The sequence below is a fragment of the Fukomys damarensis genome, unplaced genomic scaffold (assembly GCF_012274545.1).
Source record: "Fukomys damarensis isolate Sample0158 unplaced genomic scaffold, DMR_v1.0_HiC HiC_scaffold_12, whole genome shotgun sequence".
Classification (NCBI taxonomy): domain Eukaryota; kingdom Metazoa; phylum Chordata; class Mammalia; order Rodentia; family Bathyergidae; genus Fukomys; species Fukomys damarensis.
This window is the reverse complement of record NW_022900924.1, coordinates 926,689-954,036: the sequence shown is the minus strand read 5'-3', so window position 1 is coordinate 954,036 and position 27,348 is coordinate 926,689. Positions and strand designations below refer to the sequence as shown.

The 27,348-nt window shown below is 50.9% G+C and overlaps 1 protein-coding gene across 3 annotated transcripts in view; it reads left to right on the top strand.

Annotated features, from left to right (window-relative positions):
* Hps4 (HPS4 biogenesis of lysosomal organelles complex 3 subunit 2) overlaps positions 1 to 27,320 on the top strand; it is a 31,977-nt gene extending 4,657 nt beyond the window's left edge. The window contains exons 4-15 of one of the 3 annotated variants that reach the window (XM_010603697.3): positions 1,222 to 1,365; positions 4,544 to 4,651; positions 4,997 to 5,113; positions 6,972 to 7,066; positions 8,822 to 8,894; positions 11,430 to 11,466; positions 12,108 to 12,204; positions 12,656 to 13,541; positions 17,528 to 17,660; positions 17,834 to 17,842; positions 18,046 to 18,154; positions 20,197 to 27,320. In XM_010603697.3, the coding sequence (XP_010601999.1) occupies positions 1,222 to 1,365; positions 4,544 to 4,651; positions 4,997 to 5,113; positions 6,972 to 7,066; positions 8,822 to 8,894; positions 11,430 to 11,466; positions 12,108 to 12,204; positions 12,656 to 13,541; positions 17,528 to 17,660; positions 17,834 to 17,842; positions 18,046 to 18,154; positions 20,197 to 20,368 (1,980 nt within the window). In that variant the 3' untranslated portion in view covers positions 20,369 to 27,320. Of the gene's footprint in view, positions 1 to 1,221; positions 1,366 to 4,543; positions 4,652 to 4,996; positions 5,114 to 6,971; positions 7,067 to 8,821; positions 8,895 to 11,429; positions 11,467 to 12,107; positions 12,205 to 12,655; positions 13,542 to 17,527; positions 17,661 to 17,833; positions 17,843 to 17,960; positions 18,155 to 20,196 lie in introns of all 3 variants that reach the window. The other 2 variants (XM_010603698.3, XM_010603699.3) reach the window with 2 other exon arrangements.
* The last annotated feature ends 28 nt before the right edge of the window (positions 27,321 to 27,348 follow it).

Genomic DNA, 27,348 nt, shown 5'->3' with positions numbered 1-27,348 from the left:
TCTTTTTTTTTTTTTTTTTTTTTTTCTGGTACTGGGGATCAAACTTGGAACCTTGCTCTTTTGAGGCAGGTACTGTGCCATGGAGCTACATTCCCGGCCCAGGGTCAGCTCATTTTTAAAAAGCTCTTTTGGAAACGTACAAAAGTACAGAAGAGAGCATCATGAACCCTCATGTGCCATCCCCAGAGACGCCTGATGTCAGTGTTTAACCAGGATTGTATGGTTTTAACTCAAATTCTAGACATTGTGTCATCTTACCGCTGTCCAGTGCCATCCCTACCCAGACAGGGCATTAAACATTTTCACACCTAAAAAAGTTACAGTATTGGTAGTAGTAATTCCTTAATATCATGATACCCAGGTTATATTCAGATTTCACCCTTCTCTTTTTAGTCTTTGTTTCATGCTTTCTCTCTCTGTCTTTCCTAGTCAGTCCTAAAAGCATCCACTTAGTCTGGTTGTTTTATACTTTCAGGCCCATTTATAGCACTCCTCGCCCACGCACCCTTTCTTTGTTTCCCCCCTTGCCATTGAATTATTGAAGATATCAGGCCGTTTGTGTGGTAGAACGTTAGAATATCCCACACTCTGGGTTTGGCTGATTAGTTTCTCATGTGATGTCATGTGCTATCTTTTACCTGCTGTATTTCCTTTAAAGTATTAGTGAACTCTAGAGCCTTGATTAGATCCACATTCAGTTCTATCAGGCAGAAACTCTTCAGAGATGGTGTATACATTTTCTGTGGCATCACGTCATGTCTGGCTGTCCCCACAGTTCGATGAGGGATAAGACTGATGAGATTCTGTGTCCACTCATGTGACTACACTGTGACTCAGATGACCAGGATTAATCCAGGCTGCTCAGACTGCTCTGTGCAGGGGATTAGAGTGGGGATGAAAGGATTGTGTGTGCCTATAACCCCCAGAACACAGATAGCGTTCTGCGCTGTTGTTTCATGACAGTTCAGCCACCCCAGCGGGCTTGACACACTTGTAAAGGCCTCATAGTAAATACGTTAAGCTTTGCCAAACAAGGGCTCTGTCACACATTATTCTTTGTTTTTATAACACTTAAAAATACGTAAACATTTCTTGGCTCCTGGGCCGCGTGTAAACAGCCAGCAGACTTCATTTGGCCTTCGGGCTTCAGTTTCCTCCGAGGAATGACCCGGGAGTTCAAGAATTTCAGCCTCTGGTCTGGAATCTCCTTCTTCCTCACAGACCGTCCTGGACCGTCAGGAGCTGCTCTGCGGGCAGATCGCTGGAGTTGTCCGGTGTGTCTCTGACCTTTCTGGCTCTCCTCCCACCCTCATCCGCCTGCGGAGACTGAAGTTTGCTGTAAAGGCTGAAGAGGATTACCTCTGGGTAAGCTCAGACAGGCCCACCCGATCGGGGCTCTTGAATCAGGAGTGTGTTCTCCCTGCCCTGGGCACTGTTTCCAGTCGGCATCCACGCTTCCAGAAGGTGGTAGTCGCTGAGGCGCCCATCATAACCCAGTGCTGTGCAGAACATTTGTTTTTCCTTTGTGCAGAGGATTGAGCCCATGCTGAGCACGTGCTGTGCCCCTCACTCTTTGCGAGACATTTCTGTCTTACCCTTTTTTGCACACAGCTGCTTTCTCCCTTCCTTTAAAAGACTTAGGCCAACCTATGAAAACTCTGTTGGCTCTGTGTTGAAATAAATTGAGTCTTTATTTCCATCTTTTCTTCCCAGTGCACTCTGTGTAGCCTACACTTCCAGTGATATAAAAACCCTGACATTCATATATACAGGTTAGGTTTTAAAGGTATGTAAATTAAAAAGACTCTTTTATAGCCATTGAATCTAAAGCGTACTTTTCCTTGCCTGCCCTTTAAGGCTTTGGAAGGAAAGGAATACCAAGTGTGGGTGGCATATTGGCTTTGTAGGTATCAGTGCGTTCAGTATTTTATTATGAAACGCCGTGACGTACTGAATAGTTGCAGTAATGTGACAGTGAAAACTCATGTCTCCTTTACAGTTCACATTTTATTGTAGTTGCTCTGTCACATATCGTTGTGTTCATCTTTTTATCCTCCTCTCAATCCAGGTTTGAAAAATACTCTTCTAAGTAAGTTGATACGTCATTGTATTCTCCTACCCACAGATACTTCACCATACACGCAATTAACTGAAGTCCACGTTCAGGGTTCCTTTCTTCTTGAAGTGCAATTTTCACTTGATGAAATACATAAATCTTGAGTGTACCATTTTATGTAGGTGGACAAACACTGCTCGTGCCACACAAGTCCCTGGCAACACACACATCAGCCCTAGAAGCTTCTTCATGTCCTCCTCCACTTAGTTCTGCCCACTCCAACTCCGGGCAACCACTGTTTTGAAGTTTTTCACTACAGATTAGTTCGGCCTGTTCTGGAATATCATAACAGTATTTAGTGTACTGTTCTTTGCTGTAAATGACTTATGTCTGCCACTTAATGTTTGTGAGATTATGTTAATCAGTATTCACTCCTTTTGGTTATTAAATAATATTCACTTACCTGAATATATTACAGTCTGGTCATTCTCCTTTTGCTGGCTGGAGACATTGCCAGTTTGGGGAAACTAAGAATAAGGCTCTTAGAAACATTCTTATAGATGTCTTTTTGGTACCGGGGATCAAACTTGGGTCTTTGTGCTTGCAAGGCAGGTGGCAGAACCATTGAGCTAAATCCCCGGCCTTCGTAGATGTCTTTTTGTGGATATGTGTTTTCAATCTGCTGATCCTAGGGAAGGTGTATGTTGAATTTTACAAGAAGTTGCCAAACCCTTTTTGAAGTGGTTGTACGATCTCACCAGGAATAGTCCCAGAGAACTCCCCTTCCTCATTGATATCGTCAGGGTTTAATTTTAGCTGTTCTGCCGAACTTGTGCTGGTATCTTAACTGTGGTTTCACTTTGCATTTCCCTGCAAACCAGCATGCGGAGGTGCTTTCATGTAGCCAAGGGCCTTCTGTGTGTCTTCCTTTGTGAAGCGTGTCAGAGCATTTGCTCCTCACTTTTTTCTTTCATTCTTTTTTGCTTTGTGGTACTGGGGATTGAGTCCAGGGCCTTTGAACTGAGCTACATCCCCAGCCTTTTTTATTTTGAGACAAAGTCTTAAGTTGCCCAGGCTGGCCTGGAACTTTCGATCCTCTTGCCTCTGCTTCCCGCGGAGCTGGGATTGTAGGTGTGCACCATCATGTCTAGCTGTGCTTGTCTTTTATTTAAGTTGGGTTTTCTTGTTTTAACCAGTTGTAGTTCTTTGTCAGATAAATATTTTAAGAACATTTTCTGCCAGTTTGTGGCATGCCTATTAATTTTCTTTGATGAGCAAAAGCTTTTAATTTTAAGGTTTATGACTTTCTGTATTCTAAGAAACCATTTCCCACCACGTTAGCCTCTTTTTATCTGTAAGAGTTGTATAGTTTTTATTTTTGTTTGGGTTTCCTTGAGACAGGGTCTAAGTAGGTATCCCAGGTTGGCGCTGAATTCACGATCCTCCTGCTTCAGCCTCCCAAGTTCTGGGATTACAGGCTTGAGCCCCCACAGCTGGCATAATTTTGCTTTTAAACTTAGGTCTATAATCCAGCTTGGGTTAATCATTTGTGTTGTTGTGAATAGAAGTCAAGGGTCATTTATTTTGTTTGGACATCCAGGTATTCTACCACCATTGTTGAGAAGACTGTCCTATCCCTGTTGAATTTCTTTTGACTTCTTTGTCATAGATCAGATGACCAAATAAGTGCAGATCTATTTCTAGACCTGTGTTCTCTTCCATTGATCTGTTTGAGGGTTCTGTGTAAGGACCACACCGTCTTGAGTTCTGTAGCTTTATCGTGGTATAAGTTCTCCAACCCTATTCTTTTTTAAGATAATTCTGGATATTTTAAATCATTTGTATTCCATTGTTAAACCACGTTACCAGTTTCTACAAAGAGCTGATGGAACTATGACTGGAATTGGCGTTCGGTTTATAGAGAAGGGGGGAGAAAGTAAGTATTTCCTGTGTGCCAGACTGCTGAACGCTTGGATCACTTCAGAGGAGAAAACACTGCCTTCCTGAAGCTCACATTTAAGAGAATTTTTATTTACTCATTTTCTGTCTAGGTTTGTTTGTTTAAATTTCTGACTAAATCCCATTAGGACAGAGTCCTAGAGGGAGAATCAAGTCTATGAGCGGTGTGTTCAGGCTCTTTGAACGTATGCCAGATTTCTTCCCAACTCTCAGGTTGTCAGCTTTGCACTTAGCACTTTGGAGGTTAGGACTGTGATGAGTCGGTCAGTCCTGCTCTCAGAGCTCTTCATCCAGCTGGAGAGACGAGGTGAACAGGAAGGACAAGTGCATTGTAGGCAGGGCACCCTGAAAAGAGGGACAGGAAGGACTTGTTCTCTGTGGAGATCAGCTCGGTGGTAGTGAGAGGTGTGGGCTCTGGGCTGTAGATGATCAGTCTTGATGGGCAATGGAGAGCTGTGCGTGCCAGGATTCTGGGCTTGGCCTCGAAGAACGGGAAAGTGCCTGACCTCCTGGGTTTCCTCTTCTCAGGTTCTGGGCTGTGCTGTGGAGCTCCCCGATACCAGCTGCAAGCAGTTCCTAGATCAGCTCATTGGATTCTTTAATTTTTATAACGGTCCAGTTTCCCTGGCATATAAGGTATGAGTGTGGCATGGGGAACTGCCAGAATGTAGCACTTCTTTACACGAATGTATGGTGCCCGGGACCGGGTCGAGGGCCCTTGGAGCCCCTCTCAGATGCCTGTGTTCCCAAGTGTTTGTCCCCACCCCTCTTCCCCGGGGTGTTGGGATGAACAGGTGCTCCGCTTCTGTGGTGGGGCCGGAGATCAGGGTGGGAGAAGCAGGTGTGTTTGTGTGCAGAGATAGAGCAGCCCATCCCTGCAGCCAGTTTCCTGTGTGGAATGTTCTTTAGCACAGTTGCAGTCCTTGCTGAAGAGTCTCTGTCCTGATGTCGGATACTGACCTCATACTGTTGCTGTTTTAGAACCATTCTCAGGAGGAACTGAGTTTGCAGTGGGACACTTTCATCGAGCAAGTTCTGAAGAACACCGGTGATCTGCATAAGATATTCAATTCCCTCTGGAACCTGGATAAAACCAAAGTAACATTTTCATCCTCCTTATTTACTTAATGCATAAGAACAGAGCCTCGGGACAGTTTTTAAAACTTTGCTGAACTGAGCTACATCTAGAGAGGTGCTTGGAGGATGTTGTCTTCTAGGCAGGCAGGCAGGCAGTGAGCCCTGCTCTGAGCTTCCCTGAGGCTGCTTCCCAGTTCTTTGAGCAGAAGTAAGATAGGCCACCTTGAAGAGCCTCCTTTCCCTCCTCTGTACACTGGTGAGGGGAGACCAGCCTTGCAGGACTGCTCTGACGGTACAGTGAGGCTGTACCTCAGTGACACCAAGTAGGTACAGTAAGTACCCGACTGAATGAACAAGATCCATCCTAGGAGAATGTTCGTAAGTCCAGCAAAGTGTGTCTTATATACCCTTGACGCACATATACAACATAAAGCACTAAACACCAAGCACACAAACATCCTGGGCTTTGACTTACCATACTGCTGTACACTATCGCACTGTACAGTAAGCACGAAGCAGCATGACTGTGACAACATCTGGCAGACAGATGAGCTGCTTTCTGTGATTTGTTTGCAACTATGAATATTTGTAATGTGAGGTCCATTTGTATCTGGGAGTTTGCAATCGAATGTAAGTCAGAGACTTACTGTACTCACTACAGGGAATTACCATTTTGCTATTGCCCCAGCAGTATTGAACTCAGAAACCTGAAGGTCCCCTTTACTCTCAACGTTAAAGTCATCCGATTTAATTATTCTCAATCTCAGAAATGCCCAGCACTTACATTTTAAAACAAGCTTACTGTGTGCGTGTGTGTGTGTGTGTGTGTGTGTGTGTGTGTGTGTGTAAGAGAGAGAGGGAGACAGAGACGAAACAAAGAGGTGGGGTGGAGACAGGTAGGTGTGGAAGTGGTTTGCCTCTCTGAGCCATTCTCTGACCAGTGATACTCAATGGAACCAAGCTGCTTGTGGCTGCTTGTGTCCTGTCCCCTGAAGAACAAGCTATCTGAGCCCTTAGCATCTCAGATGAGCCTCCTGCATCTCACAGCAGAAGCAGATGTGTCTCTGACAGGGCTGTGCTGCTGGATCTCAGCCTTCACAGAGCACTAGACAGGGAAAGGTTTTCCCTGCTGCTGTTGGGAGGACTTCGTGGAGTTGGCCTTGAGTTGTTCAGGGTGCTGGCTGGCACTGGATAGTTTTAAGGCCAGCAAAGAATGAACAACCTCCTCATGTGGCAGCTGCCCCTGGACTTGGTTCCAGTCATGCCGAGTCTTAGCAGCTTGTGGGTATCTGCAGGGGCGTGCTGCCAGGCAGGCAGGTGAAGATAAGAGGAGGTGGGGCATTACTGGACAGCTTTGAGCAGGTTCAGATGCTTTTCTTGTAGTTTCAGGAACTTCTAGGCAGCTGAGTCCTCACGGGGAGTTGAGTCAAGCTGCATCAGCCTGGTGAAAGGCTGTGGTGCTTTCCCTTATGTAACAGGATCGAGCGACAGCACCTGGTCAGTGAAGCCAGCTGTCTCCCTTGGGGCTGCTCTGCAGGGTGGGTTTTACTTGGCAGTGTGACTTGCTGCCATCTCATTTTGGCATCGGTAGTCAGATCTCCCTGCTTTGTCCCCAGCAGTAGCCATATGCATGTGCACTATGCTTTTCAGCTTCTGGAGAGGCTTCCTGTGCCTAGCGTTTGGCATTTTGCTGGTGTCAGCAATCATCGGTACTGAGTGCAGATCAGACGCAAGGTTTGACAGGGGTCTGACTGTGGGACGCCTCCTTCTCCAGGCCTTGAGTTAGAACCTGCCGGTCTCTTCATGAAAGCCGCTGCCCTTGTGTCCCTGTTGCATTGTGAGCATGCTAATGGGTGGGCACTTGTCTTGCCCTGCGCAGGTGGAGCCCCTGCTGTTGCTGAAGGCAGCCCTCATCTTACAGACCTGCCAGCGCACACCTCACGTTCTAGCTGGCTGCATCCTCTATAAAGGACTGTGAGTAATACCTGCCCCTCTCCTCTGTCACATTCTCCTACTGCAGAACTGACCACCTGGCCGCCTCCAGCTCTTAGGCGGGGAGCTCAGTCTCTGGTCAGTTCTGCATGAGCTTGTGTGGCACATACAGTCGTCCCGCAGCTCAGGAACTTAGTTTGTACCATGATTCTGGAAAAGACGGCCAATCAAGTTTGTGCAGGAATGAAGGCCCTGGTCATGTTCGTCCTCTGATGCAGAGTTTGCAAACAAAGACAGAATTTTGCCAGATGCTTCTGTTTGCGAACCAAATTCTTTGCAAACAAAAGCGTTCATGAACCGAGGTGCCATTATACTGTATTGGGTTGTTTAGATTTGGCTTAGGGTATGTCCCTGTCTTTGAGCACAGCCAGGGATTAAAGATGATGATGTTCAGGAAAGGTGGACCTATGAAAGGGGTCGCAGAATTCTCAGTGTGGACGTGCTCTGTGGCTGTCACAGGATGTCAGTGTGGAACTCTAGCCTTGGTAGCAGCCTGCAGTGTAAGCAGAGGGCCATGAAGGCTGCAGTGGCCTTCACCTTGTGTCCTGGGACCCCAGTGCACCAGCTGCAGATCAGCTTCAAGACAGCCTCACACACTCTTCCCCAGCTCCTTCGGGCTCAGGGCTCAGGTCTGCGTCCTGACGGGCCTCTGAGAACTCACAGACCTCTTCACCCAGCCAGAGGTCCTCTCTGTGAGCCCGAGTGTCTGAGAGCCACTCCAGATGTTACCAAGAGTTGCTCTCGTGCCAGGGTCGGAGCGCAGAGGGCCCTCCTCACCGGGTAACTGTGCAGCTGAGGAGCCCTCCAGGTGCTTCTGGGAGGGCTCTTGACGGCAGTGCTCTCGAGCCTGACAGGCTGGGCTTTGAACCCTGGCTTTTCTTCCTCCCAGCGTCTGGCCTTGGACAACCTGCTTAACCTTGGTTTTCTCTTCTGGGAAACAGAGACCTTGTGTGGATAATTAAGTGACTCAGCAGATGTGGAAGGACTGAGCACAGTCCCCAAGCACCTTATCCCCTGGGTCCCCTTCCTCTGTTCTCAGCAGGATGGCTCTGCCTCAACTTGCAGGGTTGCCAAGCTCACCAAGACATGGCTGTCAGAGAGAGCATCTTCCCCTTATTTTACATTTCCTGTATATTTAAAAACTGTATGGCTAGAACTGAACTTCTCTTCTTGTTAAGAGAAAAACACTGCCAACAGGGAAACATACAGAACACATTGGAAAGCTCCCTTTCTGTCTTCCTCACGCTCAGCCCACTCCCACAGTTAGCATCTGACCAGCATCCAGGCTCTTTCTGTACACATCCCACCCTGTACTTAGGCACATGTATTGACTTTGCTTATTTCTGCTCACGCGGTTCTTCTGCTCAGTGTACACAGAAGAGATTTCTTTACCAGGCCACATTGGTCCATCTGCTCTTGGAAAGGCCATGCATGGGTCGGTGATCTGGCTATCCCATGATTTGTTAATGAATCTTTCTGACAGACGTTTAGTTGTTTATTTGTTTCCCATTTTTCCTGTGATGAATATTCTTATACTTACACCGTGGTGCAAGCCTGGTCAGAAGGTTTACCAGACATTTTAACTGTTGGTAGGAACTGTCAGAGTACCCCTCATCAGGGCTTTTACCAGTTGAAACTCCCACCATCCATGTCCAGCTAGAACACGAAGCATCTTTTAAACGCAGAGGGCTCCAGTGTTTCTTCTCACGTGCTCTTGTTTCTGTGTCTGACCTGTAGGATTGTAAGCACCCAGCTCACGCCCTCCCTCACTGCCAAGATCCTGCTTCACAGACCTGCGCCTCTGGACCAGGTATTGCAGCCCTTACCCACCTGGCCAGGATGACAGTCCCACAGTGTCTGTCACCACATCTGGTGGGACCAATCCCAAGCACTGGACAGGCCTGGGGTACTTTTTAGACTGAATGTTGTCAGGACCCTTGGTCTGTTAGTGCGGTTTTCCTCCATATTAAAGCCATTGATAAGGCTGAAAGGAAGCCTTTTCTTCCCTGTGGTAGGTTTGGATAGCAGCTTTTTCCTCAGACTAGTTGCTTTCAGAATTTGACTCACTATCGAGGTGACATTTCTGTCAAAGAAATGTGAGACTTTTCAGAGACCCACTGTTAAGAATGTGTCCTTTGAAAAACTTAGGAAAACAGTGGTTCTTATAATACTTCAGTTGGTATTTATTTAATTGGATTTGCAGTGGGGAAAAAAAAGAATCATTGGGAATAGAGTTGCCCGCACTTGGGCCACATGGAGGTAACCACCAGTAGTACCTGGCTTTCAGTCCTTTTTTCTTTTGTGTATCTTAGGGTATGCAAGTGTGGTTTCGGTGTTGCATAAAGCTCTCTCTTGTGAAGTGAGCAGGCATGTGAAATGCTGATGGCCTCTCTCCAGGCTCCTCCCTGCTCTGGTAGGGTGTCGGTGAGAACACCCTTTCTGGTAGACAGCTGATGGGGGAAGCTTTAAGGATGTTCTAATAGTCATAAGCTATTATTGTACTATAATATAATTATATAATAAAGGTATTGTTATTGTAATAAGAATTATTAGAAATCTACTTCTTAAGAGCTATTCTAAGGGAAAATTCTAACTGCTGAAAAAAAATTCATATTCAAAACTGTTAGAGTTAGCCAGTGCAGCGACATTCCCCTGTAATCCCAGCTACTTTGGAGGCTGAGGCAGGAGGATGGAAAGTTTGAAGCCAGACCTTGTGTCAAAATAAAATTTAAAAACTAAGCCAGGCTTGGCGGTGCACAATTGTAATACCAGCTACTCAGGTGGCGAGGCAGGAGGGTCACCGTCTCAAGTCTGGCCAGAGCAGTTCGCAAGAGAGACCTTATCTCAAAACAGAAAAGGTCTGAGGAGGCAGCTGAGTGTGAAGTGAAGGCCTGAGCTCCCTGCCCAGTACCGAGTGAGTGACTGGATGGATGGGTAGGGATATATTTCAGTGCTTGTGTAGGCCCTGGGCTTGGTTTCCGGTACCGTGGCACCTCAGTTCACGAAGTGCATTTGTTCTGGGATTTTGGAAACGATGGCCACGTGTGTGTGTTTGTGTTTGTGTGGGAAGGATGGCTGCAGTCATCGCCAGGTGCTTCTGTTTGTGAGGGGTGGGGGAGCCTCTCTCACAGCAGGATTTGTGGACCTGAAAAATGTCTAAGGTGGGATTTGGCAAACTGGCTTGTGAGTCAACTGCATACAAATAAAGTTTTATTGAACTGTTGTTGACTTAGAGTGGCAGAACTGAATCTTGGGACAAGGTCACATGGCTTTTAAAGATGAAATTGCATATCATCCTATCTTTTACAGAAGAAGTTGGCCAACCTCTGGCCTACAGTCAAGAAATAATTAATTTACCCATAGCACTTTAAGCTTCATAAGATTTGAGCCAGCCATTAAAAATGGCCGAAGATGTTTTGAAAACAGGAATTACCTGTTACTGTTTTAAGTGGACAAATTGATTTTTTTTTTCTAGTACTGGGCGTGAAGTCAGGGATATTATAGCCTCTGGCTGGCCTTGAACTTGTAGCTCTCTTGCCTCAGTCTCCTAGAGGGCTGAGGTTAAAGAGTGCAGAAAACTGACTCAGCTGAAAAGCCAGATGTCATGTAATGTCTCAAAAGTAAGAAAAATGCATAAATTTAAGGAAAAATGTGCAAATGTTAACATTTATTAGCTTGAGGATAAAGGATTATGTGTGATTTTCTTTTAAAAAGAATTTTTGTCTAGACTAATCTTTTATTTGGTGTAGTAATCTTAAGATGAGTTTTGAAATCACTGAAGAAGAGAGGAAACCATACGATTTCATAGGAGTGACAGTCATTTTGGCCAGAAGAGCAGTTTTGGTTTGTATTTTGTTTTGGTGGTGCTTTTGGCATCTTCAGGTTTTTTGTTTTCTTGTTAGACAATCCCAAGGTATCTGGCCTTGGCTGTGAACCAAAATAAGCAAGAGATCTGGTCTGGTAGAGCATTGGGTTCGGGTCGGAACCTTTTGAATAAGTCACAGGACTGGCACATTTTGGTTCTAGAATGAGTTCCCCGTGATACAGAAGAGACCGCGCATTCTTGCTTATTTCCCAGAGGGAGAGACTGAGCAAATCAGAACTCTGAGCAGTGCATGATTCAGGTGGGCGCTACCTGAGCAGGCTGATTCTTGCCTCCTCCTAGCTGTGGTGGGGCAAGCAGTTTAGGGGAGCTCTGCTCCATCTGCCAGGCTCTTGGTATATGGCTGGGACAAGCTCCTTGGGCTTAGCAAGAGCCTGTGAACAGATGGCATGAATTCCTGATGGTTAGGGTAAGAGGGGAGGATCGCGCCCAGTGCCAACCTGTGTGTGTGTCTGTTTTCAGAGATTACCTGCAGCAGGGGATGCAACACAGGACCCAGGTAAGTGGAGCACTGAGCTGTGGGCTTTGTGGATGGCACTCCTATGTTGCCTCTCACTGGACAAGCCATGTCAAGGACAGCTGGTCCCTTAGGTTTAATTCCTCTGCTCATAAGATTAGGGAAACGGATCTAAGAGATCCTCAGGATCCTCAGGATCAGCATTATACCCCAGAATCCTAATTGTCAGGCTCATGCCTTCCAGACTCCTGCACGCAGACCTTCCTTAGTTCAGTGCTGTGACACTGCTCAGACAGGTGCCAGGGCTCTGGGGACTGCCTTAAGGTCCTTTTGCAGGCTCTGGTGGTATCCCCAAGAGGACTTGGCTCCCCTTGGAAGCCTAGGTTGGGGCAATCCCTTTGTCAATTGGAAGCATTTTTTTTTTCCTAGCTTATGTCTTTTTTAAATTAAGTAGCACTAAACTTTCTTCCATTGAATATCCCACCCAGCTGGGATAGTGCTGTCTGCAAGGGCTCTTTCCCTGCTGTTCACAGCACCTGAGCTGCAGTTTTGGCTCGTGTCTGGGCTGACATCCACCTTCCTGCATGCTCTCTGAGCTGGGTGTGTCACCCTAGGAACTGTTTTTGCTCTTCTGTTTCCTCCTGCCCAGGGAGAGCCCTGCCCATGTTGCTTTGCAATTCCAGGAGCATCATTCCCCCCGAATGTCCAGATCACCCCCGTCTTCCTGACCGAAGAGGAAGCTGCCAGTCTCCATGAGTTCCCGGTGGAGCAGATGCCCAGGTAGTGCAGGGATCATCCAGGGGTTCATCTCACTGCACATGCATGGGACTTGCTCACACGTCCATCAGAAGAAAACCTGCTGCTTCCCTTCCCTCCTCGGTCCCACCCCTCCCTGTTCTGTGTTAGAGGCAGGCGTCGTGAAGGTGCTGATCTGAGAGTGGGCCCAAATCCTCGACCTCTTCCACGTCTCTGTCACATGTTCATTGTGACAGTGCCTCCCAGGCGACCCTCCAGGTGTGGATGGCTGTCACTCAGGGGTCCTGGCCTTATGCTGGGATGCCGCAGGGGTACCTTCTTCTACTCCTGTGGTTTGAACATGGTGTCGTCTGAGGCCCTGTGGCCTCGGGCACCCATTTGTCACTGACCTTGTCCCAGTTAGGGAAGCAGCGCTTTCGTCTCCCACGGAACTGCTCAGTCAGTGTGCCCCGCCTATGTGTGTCTTGTTCACCAGGCCAGCCAGGCTTCAGGACAGCACGGCCCGGCGTCTTGCAAAGGATTGGAGCACATCTGCTTTAAAAAAAGAGGCTGCCTGGGCTCGGATGTCAGCCACCACCCCGGGGCCCGTGTACCCTGACAGAGTGTGGCCAAATGGTAAGACAGAGAATGGACATTTTCCTGCCGGTGAGGTGGAGGACTGGGGGCCCACAGGACTGCACACTACTGCCAAGGGCCAGGTCCCTGGCCTCAGCTGCTTCCTGCACCAGGGACCAGGCTTTCTCCAGGAGGAGACTGACTTGTCTGAAATCCACATTGCAGAAGCTCAGGAAGGAGGGGCATCCTCAGGTCACTGTGCCCTCCTGCAAGTGTATGCCCCAGGTGACAGAGGTCTTCACCTCAAGGACTCTGTCCGTGATGCCAACCACCTGGAGCCTGTGCCTCCTGAGGGCATGGCCACCGGCTGCCCCCACCCTTCCTCCTCACTGGATGTGCTCGCCCAGAATGGAGCCCGAGAGCAGCACGAAGACCTGCCTGGCACCAGCAGCTACACCCCTGTTCCTGGGACAGACCCCTGCCCCACACAGCCCAGCGGGCCACCGTCGCCTCACCCAGACCCAGAGCAGAGAGGAAGCGAGCTGCTTTCGGGGCACCAAGGTGTAGATCAGCAGGTTGATGGAGTTGGCGAGAGCCTTGCAGCCACTGGTTTAGAATGTGTTTCAGATTCAGCAGACTCCCAGGGTGATGGCCCCTCTGCAGACAGAGCTGACTCCAGGCTAAGCCCAGTAGGGGGCCCGAGACTCGTGCAGCTGAACCTCTACACTCACAGTGTTAAGGGTTTGGTGCTGTCCCTGCTGGCCGAGGCACCGCTGCTGAGAGACAGCACAGCCATCGAGGAGGTGGTGAGTGTCTCCAGATCCCCTCCTCGGCCCTCTGGTGGCCTGCTAGGATATGGACGGGCTGGCTCAGCCGCTTGCTGTGTGACCCGGGGTAGAATCTCCCTGTTGATGGGATGGGGGTGATGGCAGTGCCAGCCTCCTTGGTGTTTGTCTGGGGTAAGCCATGCCCGAGACACGGTACTGGAGCAGAGGCATCTGGGTCTTGGTTCTCTGCTGCCTCTGCTTCCTCCAGTTCCCTGGATGGTTGGCCTTCTGGCTGTGTCATTTTCCAGCCATGTGATCTTGCAGACAGGCTCTTGCCCTCTTGAGTCTCTGCTTTCTTACCAGTAGCACACGGTGGTGCTGGGCCTTCTCTTCCACATTGCAGCGAGACAATGCAGGCAAAGGCTGCGTGTGTTGCCGTTGTATTGCTCCTGCTCTGGCCTCATTTCTTAGCCTGGGCAGTTGTAGATTCCACGTTGACTGGGATCCTTGCTCCGCAGCACTCTGCCAGGGTAGGAGTTGCTGGAAACCCCTCATTCCCTCCATAACCCCGGCTTTGAATCATGGTGATCCAAAGTGGAACATCTGAAATCCCAACTGGCTCCGAGGGCTCTTCTTAAACTATTCCAACCCCTTCCCCTCTTAGAGCCATGATCTGAAGGGTCCGGGCCCACGCTGGAGATTCAGTTGCTATGGTAACAGCCTTGCTTTAGTTGGCAAGAAAAGTGGTAGCAGGAAGAACAGCAGGTTGAAATTGCTGCAGGGCAAATGGTGTCTTGGGGGCTCGGCTTGTTTTTATTCTTGAATCTATGTTATTCTAAGCCGATCTTATTAGCAGGCAGGGCTTGTGACCTTCCTAAATGAGCAAGTCACCTTGGGGCATGGAGGAGGAGGGAAGGCCGTGAGCAGCTCCCTTTGCACAGAGCCACTAGCAGGAGACTGCTCTCTGCAGGGCCCTGGCTTATCAGTCCTCTTTCTGCAGGCCCTGGGGCACCAAGTTGTGGCTCCTTTGCTTTCTCTGTCCTCATCCTCTGCTGCTGTCACTTCACCCATCTCTCTTGTAACAGCAAAGGAGGATAGGGCTGCAGCTGCCCGCATCTCATCTTACTGCTTCAGTTTTCACCATCTTTCCTGCTCTGCGCCGAGCCTTGGACATGTTATTTAGAAGGCCCAGTGTGGGACGCAGTATGTGGACATATTTCTTTTTCCTTTTTCCCAAAAGAAACAAGTAGCGCAGGCTGCTCTGTGAGGAAGTGTGTTCTGCGTTAGCTGTATGCTAAATACTCCAGAGCCAAGCTTTGAAACGGTCCTGAGGGGAGACGCCCCTTGCAGCTCCCGTCTCACCTGCAAAACTGCTGGGCCTGTTTAAGATCGATCTTACGCAAGTAGGAGGTCCCGGATTCTTGCTGGCTTCTTGTTGCCCTGCCTCGGCCTCTCTGTCCCGACTCCTCTGCCTTTGCTGTGGCAGGTGGAAGGCGAAGGAAGGTGACTGCTCTGCCCTCTGTGGCTCCTGCTAGGGGCGCGTGGCACTTGCCTTGCCGAGGCCCATCCGTGATCTGCCCCAGGAAATAAAGGTTTTATGGGAGAGGAAGAGCTAGTCTTTTCCGAAAAGAGTAGGGCTGACTCACTTGGGTCAGCCTGCCGGTTTGAGAGTGAGTTTGTCAGTCAGACCCAGAGCGTGTTTTATACTTGGAGGAGATTGTTTACTGCCTTTGTGCCCCAGACCTGCCCAGAAAATGCTTGACCTGCTGAGTCGTCGGCTATAGCCAGATAGGACAGACAGTGGGCACAGTCCCTTAGAAAGGGGTCCTGGATGTGATTGGCCAAGGTGCCGCCACACCATGTGGTCAGCTTGTCTTTCAGTGACTCAGCTGGGTTTGACTTGTAGGTTTGCAGAGGGGGAGGAAGGAAGAACAGCGAGCAGGCGCCTGGCAGGCTAGGCTTGGGTGCAGAGGGAGAGTAGGGCCCCACCAGGGGGCAGCATAGAGCCATTGCTGCCATAGCTTCCTGCCTGGAGCCCAGGATCAGCCCAGTGACCTTCAGATACTGTGGTCAGATCTATTATTCATTGCTCCGTGAGACCACGGAGCTGTCCATGTGCAGTAGACAAGGCCGGAAGCTAGGGTGAGAGTGTTTTGTGAGATATTGTATGGACGTGCACCCCTGCCACCTGTGCCACTGTGCCTCCGTGAATGCACGTGCCCTGTGCTGCCGCCTCTGCGTGTCACAGTCCCCACGCCTTCCAGCCCTTTGCTGTCTGTGGACTGGAAGTCAGGGGCCCAGGAATTAGCCCCAGATCTGCACCTCCTAGGGCTGCTTGGAGGATCGCTTTATGTATCAGGGTGGGTGAACTTTATGTAAAGACCTCAAAGCGGCTCTCTTGAGCTCTGCACAGCTCTTCGGTGCTGCCACTGCCACACGAAAACAGCCACAGATGATATGGAAACAGCTGGTGTGGATGTGTGCCGGAAGCACTTTATGAGTATGACGTTGGAGCTTCAGATGATTTTCACATATCACACACAGTATTATACATTTTCCCCCAACTGTATAAAAATATAAACGTCATAGAAAAACCGTTCTCCTCAGGCTGTACCAAAAACAGGCATTGGGCTGTGTTTATTTAGCTCATAGGCTCTAGTCTGCTGACTCCTGGTGTCAACGAGAGCACTTAGTTGTCAATACAGATTGTCCACCATGTCGTCTGACGTAACATCTTGTGGTTAACTGTTTGCGGCTAAGTGATTTTATCTCGAGGACAAGTTAGAAGATTCTGGAAGCAGAGCTCAGTGCCTACAGGGAAGCCAGGTTTTGGCACGGCACAGTGGCTCTGTGAAACTCCTGGTGAGGATGTGGTCTGACCTCATGGGAATGCGCGCGTGGGTCCCCGTGTGCTTGTGAATGTGCGCACACATGCCCGTCCACATGGGAGGCTCCTGAGGATCTGCTGCGCTCAGCTTGGGTCAGGGCATCCAGGTCACTTGGTCATGGGAGACTGTGCCTGCCTCCTCTCCTGAGCACACAGCTTTCACATAACTCTGCCCTTTCCGTTTAAGCCATTTTGCTGGTGGAAAAAGAAAGCAGTTCAGGAAACGGAGTAGCTTGGCTCTGGTCACCTGACTAGGAAGTCGCTGAGCTCAAATGTGTTTACCTGGAGCCGTTTGGTGCTCAGGGACTGTGGTCTTGTAGCTGAAACAACCCCAGGAGGCCCCGTTTCAGGTGGAGCCTACGTGGATGTCCCTGACGTCCTCAGGCCGGCCCTCCGCTCAGCCTAGAACACCATGTGCCCATGAGGAAGTGATGCGGGAGAGGATTTAAGGACCAGGAGTGTAGCTCATGCTATATCATTAGGTTAGAGCCGTGGTTTGATCCCATTTTTATTTTATATAAAAAAATTATACGAAAAGGTATAGTGTTACAGCTGGATTTACACACTACTCATCTGAAAAATGCAGGTGCGGGGGCATCATCTCCCTGGTAGCTGCCCTCGATTAGGTTCCTCCCTGAGCCAACGCAAGGGAGCAGGGTGACTCTGTCAGTCTCCTAGGAATGGCACCAGTTTCAGCGCGCTGGAGAGATGTCAGGGCCTGACGTCTGTTGGAGGACTTCACTGCAGCCCAGCTGAAAGCCCCTGGGATGGTCCCGGGCTGTGGCACTGCTGGACGCACTGCCCCGGGGAGCCAGGGTTAGTGGGGAGGTGTGATGGTGGGGGCTACCGTGAGATCACGTGCCATTTTTTTTGCTTTCTTTTCTTCTTCAATTTAGTTTTCTGCTCACTTCTCTTCTTATTTTCTAAAATATGTTCCTTAATTTAGAAACATTAGAACATAGGGTGAGTTAGTGCTTTTCTGAAAACAGGCAGAAGCACTGGTCAAAGTCCATTTTGGCTAAATTAAAGAGCCTCTGAGACCTTCAGGGATTTTAACTCAGGTCAAGGTCAGAGGGAGGCTCTGTGAGCGCTTCAAGGCCAGTGCTGCTGCCTGTGACCCTGCCCCTGCCCTCCGCAGTACCACAGCAGCCTGGCATCCCTGAACGGGCTGGAGGTGCACCTGAAGGAGACGCTGCCCAGAGACCAGGCTGGCTCCACAGCCGGCACCTACAGCTTCGTGCACCATGACCACATCCAGAATGTGCTCACGGGTAAGGGGCTGACAGGGCACAGAGCGGGACACCTCGGGACTGTGCCACAGTGCCTGACCCCGGGACAGGGTGCCGTCCCTGGGAACCCAGCCCCACCCAGCCAGCGCCCCTTGGCTTTTTTGTCTCTGCATGGTGTTTCCCCCGTGTTGTGAGAGGAACTCCCTCCTGCTCAGATACCTCAGGTATGGTCTGCCTAGGATTTTGAAGTCCCTGGGTAAGACCTTGCTGCGGTCCCTGGGGACAGGCAGAGCATGGTGGCGTGGTGGCACCCTGTCTGCTCCTCTCCCTTTTCCTCGTCAGCCCCACCCCGAGCCTCGAGCCCACCCACCAGGTCCTGTGGGAATGGAGGAACCGCTACTCACCAGCTGTGTCCTCTTCCCCGAAGCCAACCTTCCCCCGGTGGCCTCCGCCCAGGACCGCCACTTCCTCCAGGCCGTCAGCCTCATGCACTCGGACTTCGCCCAGCGGCCCACACTGTATGAGATGACCGTCAGGTGAGCCTCTGGAGCCACCCCAGGCCTGTTCCTCCAAGTCCAGCTCGCGGGAACCCCTCTGGGCCAGGCCGCCAGTGTGTCAGCCCCCAGGGGAGAGCCTTGTGCTTCCTGTGTTCGAGGCCCTCCTGTATCTGCTCTCCTGCATTCACATCAGGGATTTTCTGGGTCCCTGCTGGCTTTAGACACTCAGGTCCATCAGGGCAAAACCCAGAAACCCTCACTGTAATGGAGTCACCCCCATTCCAGGGTGTGTCCTTGCCTGAAGTGATGCTGGAATTATTGTTGTCTTTCAGATTAAAAAAAGCAGTACATACTCACATTAAAAATAAATTCAGGGTGCTCAGAAATCCATAAAGTGAGGTATTTTCTTCCCTCCATCCCTCCATGCCCAAGAAAAAAGTCACATTTCTGCTTTGCTGTGTGTTACTCCGGGTTTTGATTTCTAACCCTAAAATGGGGATTAGAAGTATTTTTATTTATTTATTTTTTGTTTTTGTTTTTGTTTTTTGAGACAGGGTCTCACTATGTAGTTGAGACTAACCGGGAACTCACTATGTAGCTCAGGCTGGTCTCGAATTCACAGCGATCCTCCTACCTCAGCCTCCCGAGTGCTGGGATTATAGGCGTGTGCCATCATGCCAGGCCTGAAGTGTTTTTATTTTAATTAGCTTATAGTTTTTCTTCCAGGAAAAACGACTGTACTAATGTACTGTTTCCCAGTTGGTTTTCTCACGCCATTGCATAGATATAGGTCTGTAAGTGATTATTGTAATGTACAGTATTTAACCAACCAAATTGTTTTGTTCTGTCTGTATGCGTCTCTTATGAAACAGCAGAAAATAAGGCAAGAGCGATGGCCAGAGAGGGCGCGTATGATTTTCTGTTTAGCCTTGGGAACAATCGGTCCAGTGCATTTCTTTACTCAGTTCTTAGACGAGCCAATGGATGCACCAATCAAATCAGCATTCATACTGCACGGCAGGGCTAGGATTTGAACCCAGCCCTCTGTGACTCGTGTGTATACCTTCCCCTCATAAGTTTCAGTTTGAGAGGCGGTTTGGGTGTGTTGGGCCCCCGGTCACTGAGGCACACAGGAACCTCCGTGCGGTGCATTCTGGTGCCCTGTCACCTGCCAGGCTGCCCCAGCTGGCCCCTCGCCGCTTTTCCCATCATCAGTGAGCCTTTCTAGCTGAACCTCAGAGCTGCCCCGGGCTGGCAGCCTGGGTGTGAGCCGCGTCTGCGGCACTGGTTTGGGACTTGGCTGTGTTGGGATGAGGCTGTCTCGTGGGAGGTGGCAGCAAGTAAAATGTCAGCATCTGCTCCACCAGCCTTCTCGCAGCTGCAGCATTTCACCTTCCTGGGGCCGAAAGGGATCGTAGCTCAAGGGATTTGGTGGGAGGTTATTTCCATAACAGCAGTGGAGACCGCAGCAGCCCTCTCTTACCCACTCCCCTGTGCTGCACAATTTACATCCATTTCTACTACGTAATCTCTTCAACAAACCCTCAATGAGAGACATACCAGACAGACCCATTGTACAGATGACAGAGCTAGGGCTTGGAGCGGTGGAGTAACCCAGCCTAGCCCACATGGGTACGAGGTGGCGCTGGGATTCGCACCCAGCCTCTGACCCGGACCTGCCCTTACGACCCCGAGGCCACAGTGCTTCTCTTGGCTGTGTGACGAGCTTGCCCAAGTTAGCCGGCCCTTCAGGCCCAGAGGTCCCGCAGGAGAAGCCAGAAAAGGATAGAATTCTCGCTTCTCACCACGAGAGCAGTCTGAGGGAGAGGAGCTTCAGTGGTCCCTGACTCCACGCATGCTAAATGGGAAACTGAGGCCCTGCGGGGACACGGTTTGAGATAGCAAGGGAAGGCGACTGTTGTTACGGAGGCCTGAGACTCGGGCGAATAAAGCGAGTCCTGAGCCACACACCGCGCACCATGGCCCTTGGCGTGCTGCTGTGCCAGGGCCGCCTTCCCGATGCCCCTGGCCAAGCTTCCTGCCGGCCCCCTGGGGCCGTTGTCTGCTTCCCTTTCTGACAGGAACGCCTCCACGGCTGTGTACGCCTGCTGCAGCCCTGCCCAAGAGACCTACTTCCAGCCACTGATGGCCGCCTCCCGGAGCTCCGGCTTCCCGAACCCACAGGACGGAGCCTTCAGCCTCGCGGGCAAAGCCAAGCAGAAGCTGCTAAAGCACGGGGTGAACTTGCTGTGAGCCAGGTCGCAGCCCACCCGAGCCGGCACCCGTAGAGGAAGCTCTGCCTTTTGTAATATTTTATTTTCCTTGGAGTAGTCCCTTTTAAGGAGCATGCTGCTTGGGTTTCGGTGACCCCTGTGCAGACCGGGGTGCGTGCCCGGGGCTGTTCTTGGGTCTGCACACGGTGCACACGGCACAGGACTCAGTCATGGCAGCAGCACCGGGCCAAGAGGGCATCTTGCCTGCTCGTGTGAGGGAGGTTCAGGGTGGTTTCCCCGTCCTCCGCCGCCACACCTGGAGGCATTAGTATTTCCTGCCGCTTCTGCTCCACCCCGAACGGCTGCCGCAGCACTGCAGGGCGGCGCTCAGTGTGCCGCGTGGGTTCTCAGCCCTGTAACCGGGTGGGTGTGTGGGGCCTGGCTGCACTGCGACGAGGTGAGTCTGTTACCGGGCTGTCCCCACGACCGTGCCTCAGGGCGTCCCTGAGCGGGGCAGGCAGGAGCTGGGGCCACAGAGGTCACCGTATTACAGGAGGGAGGGTCGTGGGGAATTGGTCTGTGCTGCCTTTGGGAAGGAAAGGCTGTGTTCTGTCTGTGTCTGGTGAGCGTTCCACACAGGAGCGTCCAAGACGGGGTAGAGTAGGGCTGCGCCCTCCAGCAATGGCTGTGATGAGGGAACGGCATGCGGCCCTGTGTCTCCGGACCCATTGGCGCCGCCACTGCTAATCGGGCCTTTTGTGATGGTGCGATGCAGACTGCGGCTGAATCTCAGCTGAGTGTTTACTGCCAGGACCTGAAGTGCCGAAAACGATGTTAACTGATCTCATGTCAATGAACAGTATCTCAGTTTGTTGTTGTTACTGTTGTTTGGTACCGGGGATCGAACTCTGGTCCTTGGACTTTCAAGGCAGGTGCCAGAACCACTGAGCTAAATCCGCGGCCCCAATATCTCATTTGTAATGTGTCTTTTCTTGAGACAAGTTTCCAAGGGCTAAAAATAAAATGGTCAGAAACCATGAATAATTGTAACCTTTCCAGTGAGAAAGTTCAGGTGACTATCAGTATGTGTGTCTGTGCGTGTATAAAGTCAGCCCTTAGTACCAGTGGACTGGCTCTCAGATCCCCCATGGATGCGAAAATCTACATCTAAGGATATTGCAGGCCTGTGTACCAGATCACATAGTATTTTCGTAAAATCAGCACATCCTCCCGTGCTCTTTAAATCATCTCTAGATCACTCATGATACCTAATCCAGTGTGAGTTCTGTGGAAGCTGTCGCTGAACTGCATTAAGGAATAATGACAAGGAATCATCTGCACATGTCTGGAACAGATACTTTTTCCCCATAGGATCTTTGCTCTGTGGTAGTTGAGTTCTTAGATACAGATTACATGGTACAGAGGGCCAGCCATGCATTTTTTTCCAGGGACCCTTTTCTCCTTCCCTGAACTCAGTGAGGCCAGGTAAGGAGCTGCAGCCACACCCCAGGGAGCCTGCCAGGCCTGTGGCGCTCCTCCAGCCACGGGCCAGCCAGAGATGGTCACCGTGTCGGGTAGAGGAGGACCCTGCCTCGAGCCGGGATAAGTGTGCGCTGTCTGCCTCTCTGATGGTCCTCCCGGGAAACGGTTCATTAACGCTTCCGTGCCAGCCCCAGGGGCCTTCCCAGGACAGGTACACACGGCTCATTCCTTTCCTGTCACGGGGGTATCTATAACCAGCCACGCTGACTGAGGCTCATTCTTGAACTTGGTAAAATTACAACCTGCTGTGTATTGAAATGTAGACAGAATTTGGAGCCCAGAGCTGTTCCGTACTCAGCTAATTTCTTGTGTTTGAGGACTGTTTTACAAAAATGCCTCTGGGCTGTCCCTCAGCCCTTCCCTGGACGTCCAAGCCACCAGCAGATCTTAATCTTATTTGGTCTGCTTTCAGAAATGGTCTTTCCATCTAATAGGGTGGCTTTAAGCTTAAAAAATTTTTAAATACGAAGTGCACTTGTTTCTAAACAAAGCTTCCTCCAAAGCTGAGGCTTAACCAAGTAAAGAGCATGTCACAGATATCACAAGCACCGAAGAATGAAAATCCACACGCGGGGCTCATTTTAAATTCTGTCCACAAATTCTTCACTGCAAGTTCGCAGTCTTGGTCCCCTCCCTTGAGTGTGGGCTGTACTTACTCACTTGCAGCTAAGGGGGTAAAGATGGTGGACCTGACTTCTGAGGGTGGGTTACAGAGCACAAGGAAGTTTTTGTCTCTGCTTACTCATTCCTGGGAAAGCTGGCTGCGACGTGTTGAGGATGTGCGAGCAGCACCATGTGAGGCCTGGCGGTAAGGAGCTCGGGCCTCCGGCCAGCAGCCGCAGCACCTGCAGGGCCTCCAGCAGTGGTCAAGCCTCAGATCACAGCCCCAGCCACAGCCTGACTGCAGCTGCAGAGGAAACCAAACCAGACCCCAACCCAAGCCACTTCTGAGCATCTTGGCCCTTGGAAAGCGCCGGGTGATAAACGTGTGTATGACGCCTCTCTGGAGGCGGGTGTAACTTGTGCAGCTGTAGGTGACCCATCTCCCATCCATGAACCCAGTACCCACAGAGCTGTAGCAGGGCACACTGCGCTCAGACAGCTTCGGCGGGGAGCAAAGTCACCTGCATCCCTCTGCGGTGAACCGGGCCAGACAAGGAAACACGGAACCCTCCCGCAGTTTCCTTCCACAAGTTCCAGAGCAGAGCTGCAGTGAATGTTCAGCTGGGTCTCTGCTGCTCTCCAGGCCCTCCCCGGTATCTCTTCAGTCTCCAGCATCCCGGGTGCTCCCGTGGCATGGCACCCTCGTCTGAGAACAGGCTTTCCCCACAGTGCCCCCAGACCCTGCGGTCAGCCTCCCTCATACCACCGTGCCAGCTTGTGGGGGCCAGTGACTCAGTAGAAGCCTCCGGGCTCGGGTCTCTCCCTGTAGTCTGAGGAAACATCTGTAGAGGCTGGAGGCAAGGCAGTAGCAGGGAAGAGGTCCCAGCCAGACCTCCTAGGTGGCCCTAGGATACCCCCCCAGGGATGAGGTGCAGGAGGAGGGGAGAGGGCCCTTCACATTCTGATTACACAGCCTGTGGGCACGTGGAGCGGCTTCCGCCCCTGAAGTGTCTGAGGCCCTTGGCGCCAGTCTTCCCATCGGTGTCCCCAGTGCCAGACCAGAGAGGACAGCTTTCTCATGCATTTGTGTTGTGAACCTTCTTCCAAAGCCAAGATGGAAGCTTCTGTATCCCGTCTCTTGTGTATGGAAAGGGGGTCCCTAAAGCGTATCCAGCAGCACTTAACTTAAAAAGTCAAGTCCTGAAACAGGATGCCGTCCTCTTGGCTTTAAAGCTTTGGTCCTGCTTTGTTTCCACAGCAGAGGCACCGCTTAGTCCACTTAGGGCCCCGGGGGCCTGGCGGCTGGGCCAGAATCTTCAGATCCTGGTGACTGTGGCCTGGAGACTGCTGGGAAATGAACACTGAAATCCCAGCTTCCTGTTCCAATATCTGAAGGCCCCGGGGGGTGTTCTGAAGATGTGGCTTACTCATAGGTCCAGGCTCATTATGCTCAAAATTAACCTCTTGAGAGTGAGGTGCCCTCAGAACAGCAGCTCCGTGCGGCCTTGACAGCTTTGTCCTGCTGCACTGAGCACTGCACCCTTCTGTGGGTGTGGGAGGAAGGCATTTGCAGGATGGCCTGCCCTGTTGTCACATTTGACATCCAGAGTGCCACTACAACCCAGACCGCAGGCCGCACAGCTGACAACACAGGAGGGAAGGGCTGAGAGGCTCTGTTCTGGATCAGTCCCTGCTGCTACCACCTGTGAACAGCAAGGATCACGTTCCCAGGAGAGATTAATAGCAGCTGTCAGATTCCCACTGGGAAAGAACCTCTGGACCCCAGGGAAACAGCCTAATCAGTCTGCCTCCTGGAGTCTGCAAGGAGGGAGGCATCTGAGCATCATCTGCTCTCCTCCCCTCAACAGTAGGCGCCATGGGTAGTGGCAGCAAGTGGAGACTAGGACTGTGTTGCAGTCACCCTTGCTGGCAGCTCTCTGCTGCATTTTACCCGTGTGCTCCTTTCCATTGTGGCTGAGATGCCCCTCCCACTCCATCCAGTTACTGCCGAGACCCTAAGTGGGTCAGCACGGACACATCCTCCACTGCTTCAGGGCAGAGGGTTAAGACAGGTCCCCATTCCTGCTCCTGGTGCGGTAGTCTGTGCAGTGTGATGGAGTTAGGATTTTACGATGGAGGATTATCAGGATTATCCAGCCCGGCCGGCTACAGATGCCATCACAGAGTGTCCACGGGTGATGCCGACAGAAATGTGCCCCCCAGAGAAGGCCATGTGAATAGGGAGGCAGAGATGGAAGGGACACAAGTCTAGGAAGCCTGAGGCCACTAGATACTGGAAAAAGCAAGGAATGGATTCTGTCCTGGCGCCTGCAGAGGTCATGTGGAATCTTGGGGCCTCCAGAACGGAGAATGAATTTCAGTTGCTTTAAGCCACCAAGTTTATAGCATTTTGTTACAGCAGCCACAGGAAACTAAAACATCCATCTGCAAACTTGCTGTCTACTCTGGTCCTCCAACCTCCCTCTTTAAGGAGTGCAGCATGGAGTGCCCGGTGGACAGCAGAAGAGGTGCCAGGCAAAGGGGAGACTAAGCAGGATGGCTTGCCTCTCTCAGCAGGAGTCCCCAGCTCTTGCCAGGTGAGAAGCCAGCAAGAGAGAGCAAGGCACTAACAGGCTGCAGCTGTCCAGGTGGAAGGGTCAGTGTCCTGGAGCCGGCAAGGGCTGCACCAAGGGCAGATCTGAGGAATGAGCGCTCAAGCAGGAGGCCGGGAGCGGACGCAGTGAGCCTGCTTGGTTACAGGCAGTCTGCAGTGGGAAAGGAGCCAAGGAGATTCCTGCTCCCGAGGAGCTCACGGAGTGAGCAGGGGACCGACGGCGGACAGGCACGGTGACATACAGCGGGAGTACACCGCCTGCTGGACCCAAGTGCGCAGACACGTACGCCTGAATGGATTCCTCCTGGGCAGGGAGCAGGACAAGCGGTACCTGTCCCTGGCTCTGCTTCTCCATCCTGACTGCCGCGAGACCCCTCTGTGAGGAGACGGCAAGGTAGGGGGCAAAAGCAACATCTGTCAGCGTAGCTTAGGGAAAAAGACTGCATCTTTTCCCAACATACTCCTTTAGTTTGGGAAGCTTTAGACGAAGTTTCTAAGGGCTTCAAGGTGAAAAAAGCTTATCTCCAAATGTCTGAATGGAACTGAGCTGTGGCTGCTGTGATCCAGAAATCCAGGCTGTTTTTTTTTGGTACCAGGGATTGAATTTAGGACCTTACACCTGCAAGGCAGATGCAGTGCCACTGAGCTAAATCCCCAGCCCCCAGGCTGCTTTTCGGAAGGCAGTAGGAAGCCAGAGGCTGTTTTAGGGCTGCCAGTATGTTTTCGGGTCCACACTAGTAGCAGCCGTGCTCCTGGTGGCCAGGCAGAGTGCTCGGCAGGGGCTGAGCCGAGCTGGCTGCTCACAGGCGCCGCCTTCCACTGCCCTCCCAGCCTTCCCAGCTGGTGCCAGCCACAGCAGCAGGGCACAGGGGCCTGAGTGCCGGAGCGGGGTCCACATCTGCTCTGCACCTTCCTGCCATAGAAGCTGGAACAGTTACTTTCTTTCAGCAGAGAGGAGAAAGTGATGTACGCAAGGGTGGGCCTCTTGTGGGCACTCAGGAAAAGAGGTTCCAGGAACGTGTGGAGAAGGCAGCCAGCTTCTTCAGGGTCCCTCTGCACACCAGAATGAAGCCGGTGTGTGTCCAGACCTGCAGACACACAGCTGTCCCTGGGTATCTGCGAGGACAGATTTTCTTGTGGATACCAAACTCTGAGGCTGCACAAGTGCTTTACGGTGGTTATTTGTGTATAACCTGCACACTTCCTCCCACAGACAAATCCTTTCTGGATTACTTACCTCCTACAATGTAAACGCTATGGAAATAGTTGTTTACTATTTACTGTACTGTTCAGGGAACGATGACAAGTCTGTACGTGTTAGTGCACACATTTTCTTTCCAATATTTTTGATAAGAGGCTGGTTGAATCTGGTTGTGGAACCCACTTTGGGCCAATCGCACCAAGCAGCAACCTTGCATAACTGGCTTCCGGTTCCAGCTCCGTCCAGCTGGCTAAATGACCTTGTCCCACCAAGCAGGCCGAGCCTGGCTCTTCCATGTGTTATGTGCATGGGAATTTTGGGGTGGCTCATACATGGACGTGGCAGGGCTGGGCAGGGCAGGTAGCAAGAAGTTAGAACCAATACGTGTCCTCAGGAAAGGGCGGGAAGTAATCCAGTCCCGGTGTGTGTTGCCTCCTGTCACCTAATGTTACAATCTGCTGGAGTATTTTTGCTGCCATCAGTCAGAAGCTCTAAAATATGTGGCCTTATTCTGTCCCGTTCCCTTTGTTTACATCTGGTTAGCAAGAGTCAGCTGTTAGGGGAGGTGGCTGGCAGTGGGCAAACTGATCATTAAAAACGGCATTTTGGCCAGGCACAGTGGCACACACCTGCAGTCCTGGCTATTTAGGAGGTCAAAGCAGGAGGATAGAAAGTTCAAGGGTAGCCCGGACAACTTAAAATAAAAGGTGCTGGACGTAGCTTAGTGGTAGAGCACTTGCCTGTCACATGTGAGGCCCCGGGTTCAATCACCAGGATCACAAGAAGAAAACAAAGGCGTTTTGTTCTTGGCTTTTGCTATTCCTGTTTACATTCCAAAAAATACATTTGGGTACCGCCCACCCTCCCAGAACTTGACAAGGTATTATCTGATTATCCAAAACCCACTTTAAGCCTATGAAAGGAGGCATGAGGCCAGTCCATTTTCTAGATGGAACTCAGTATGGATTAGGACTTTTTGGTGACAAAGGACAGAAATCACAGCTCCAACATGGCTTAAGAATAAAAAAGCGATCCCAATAATGAATGTAACTGTACTGTA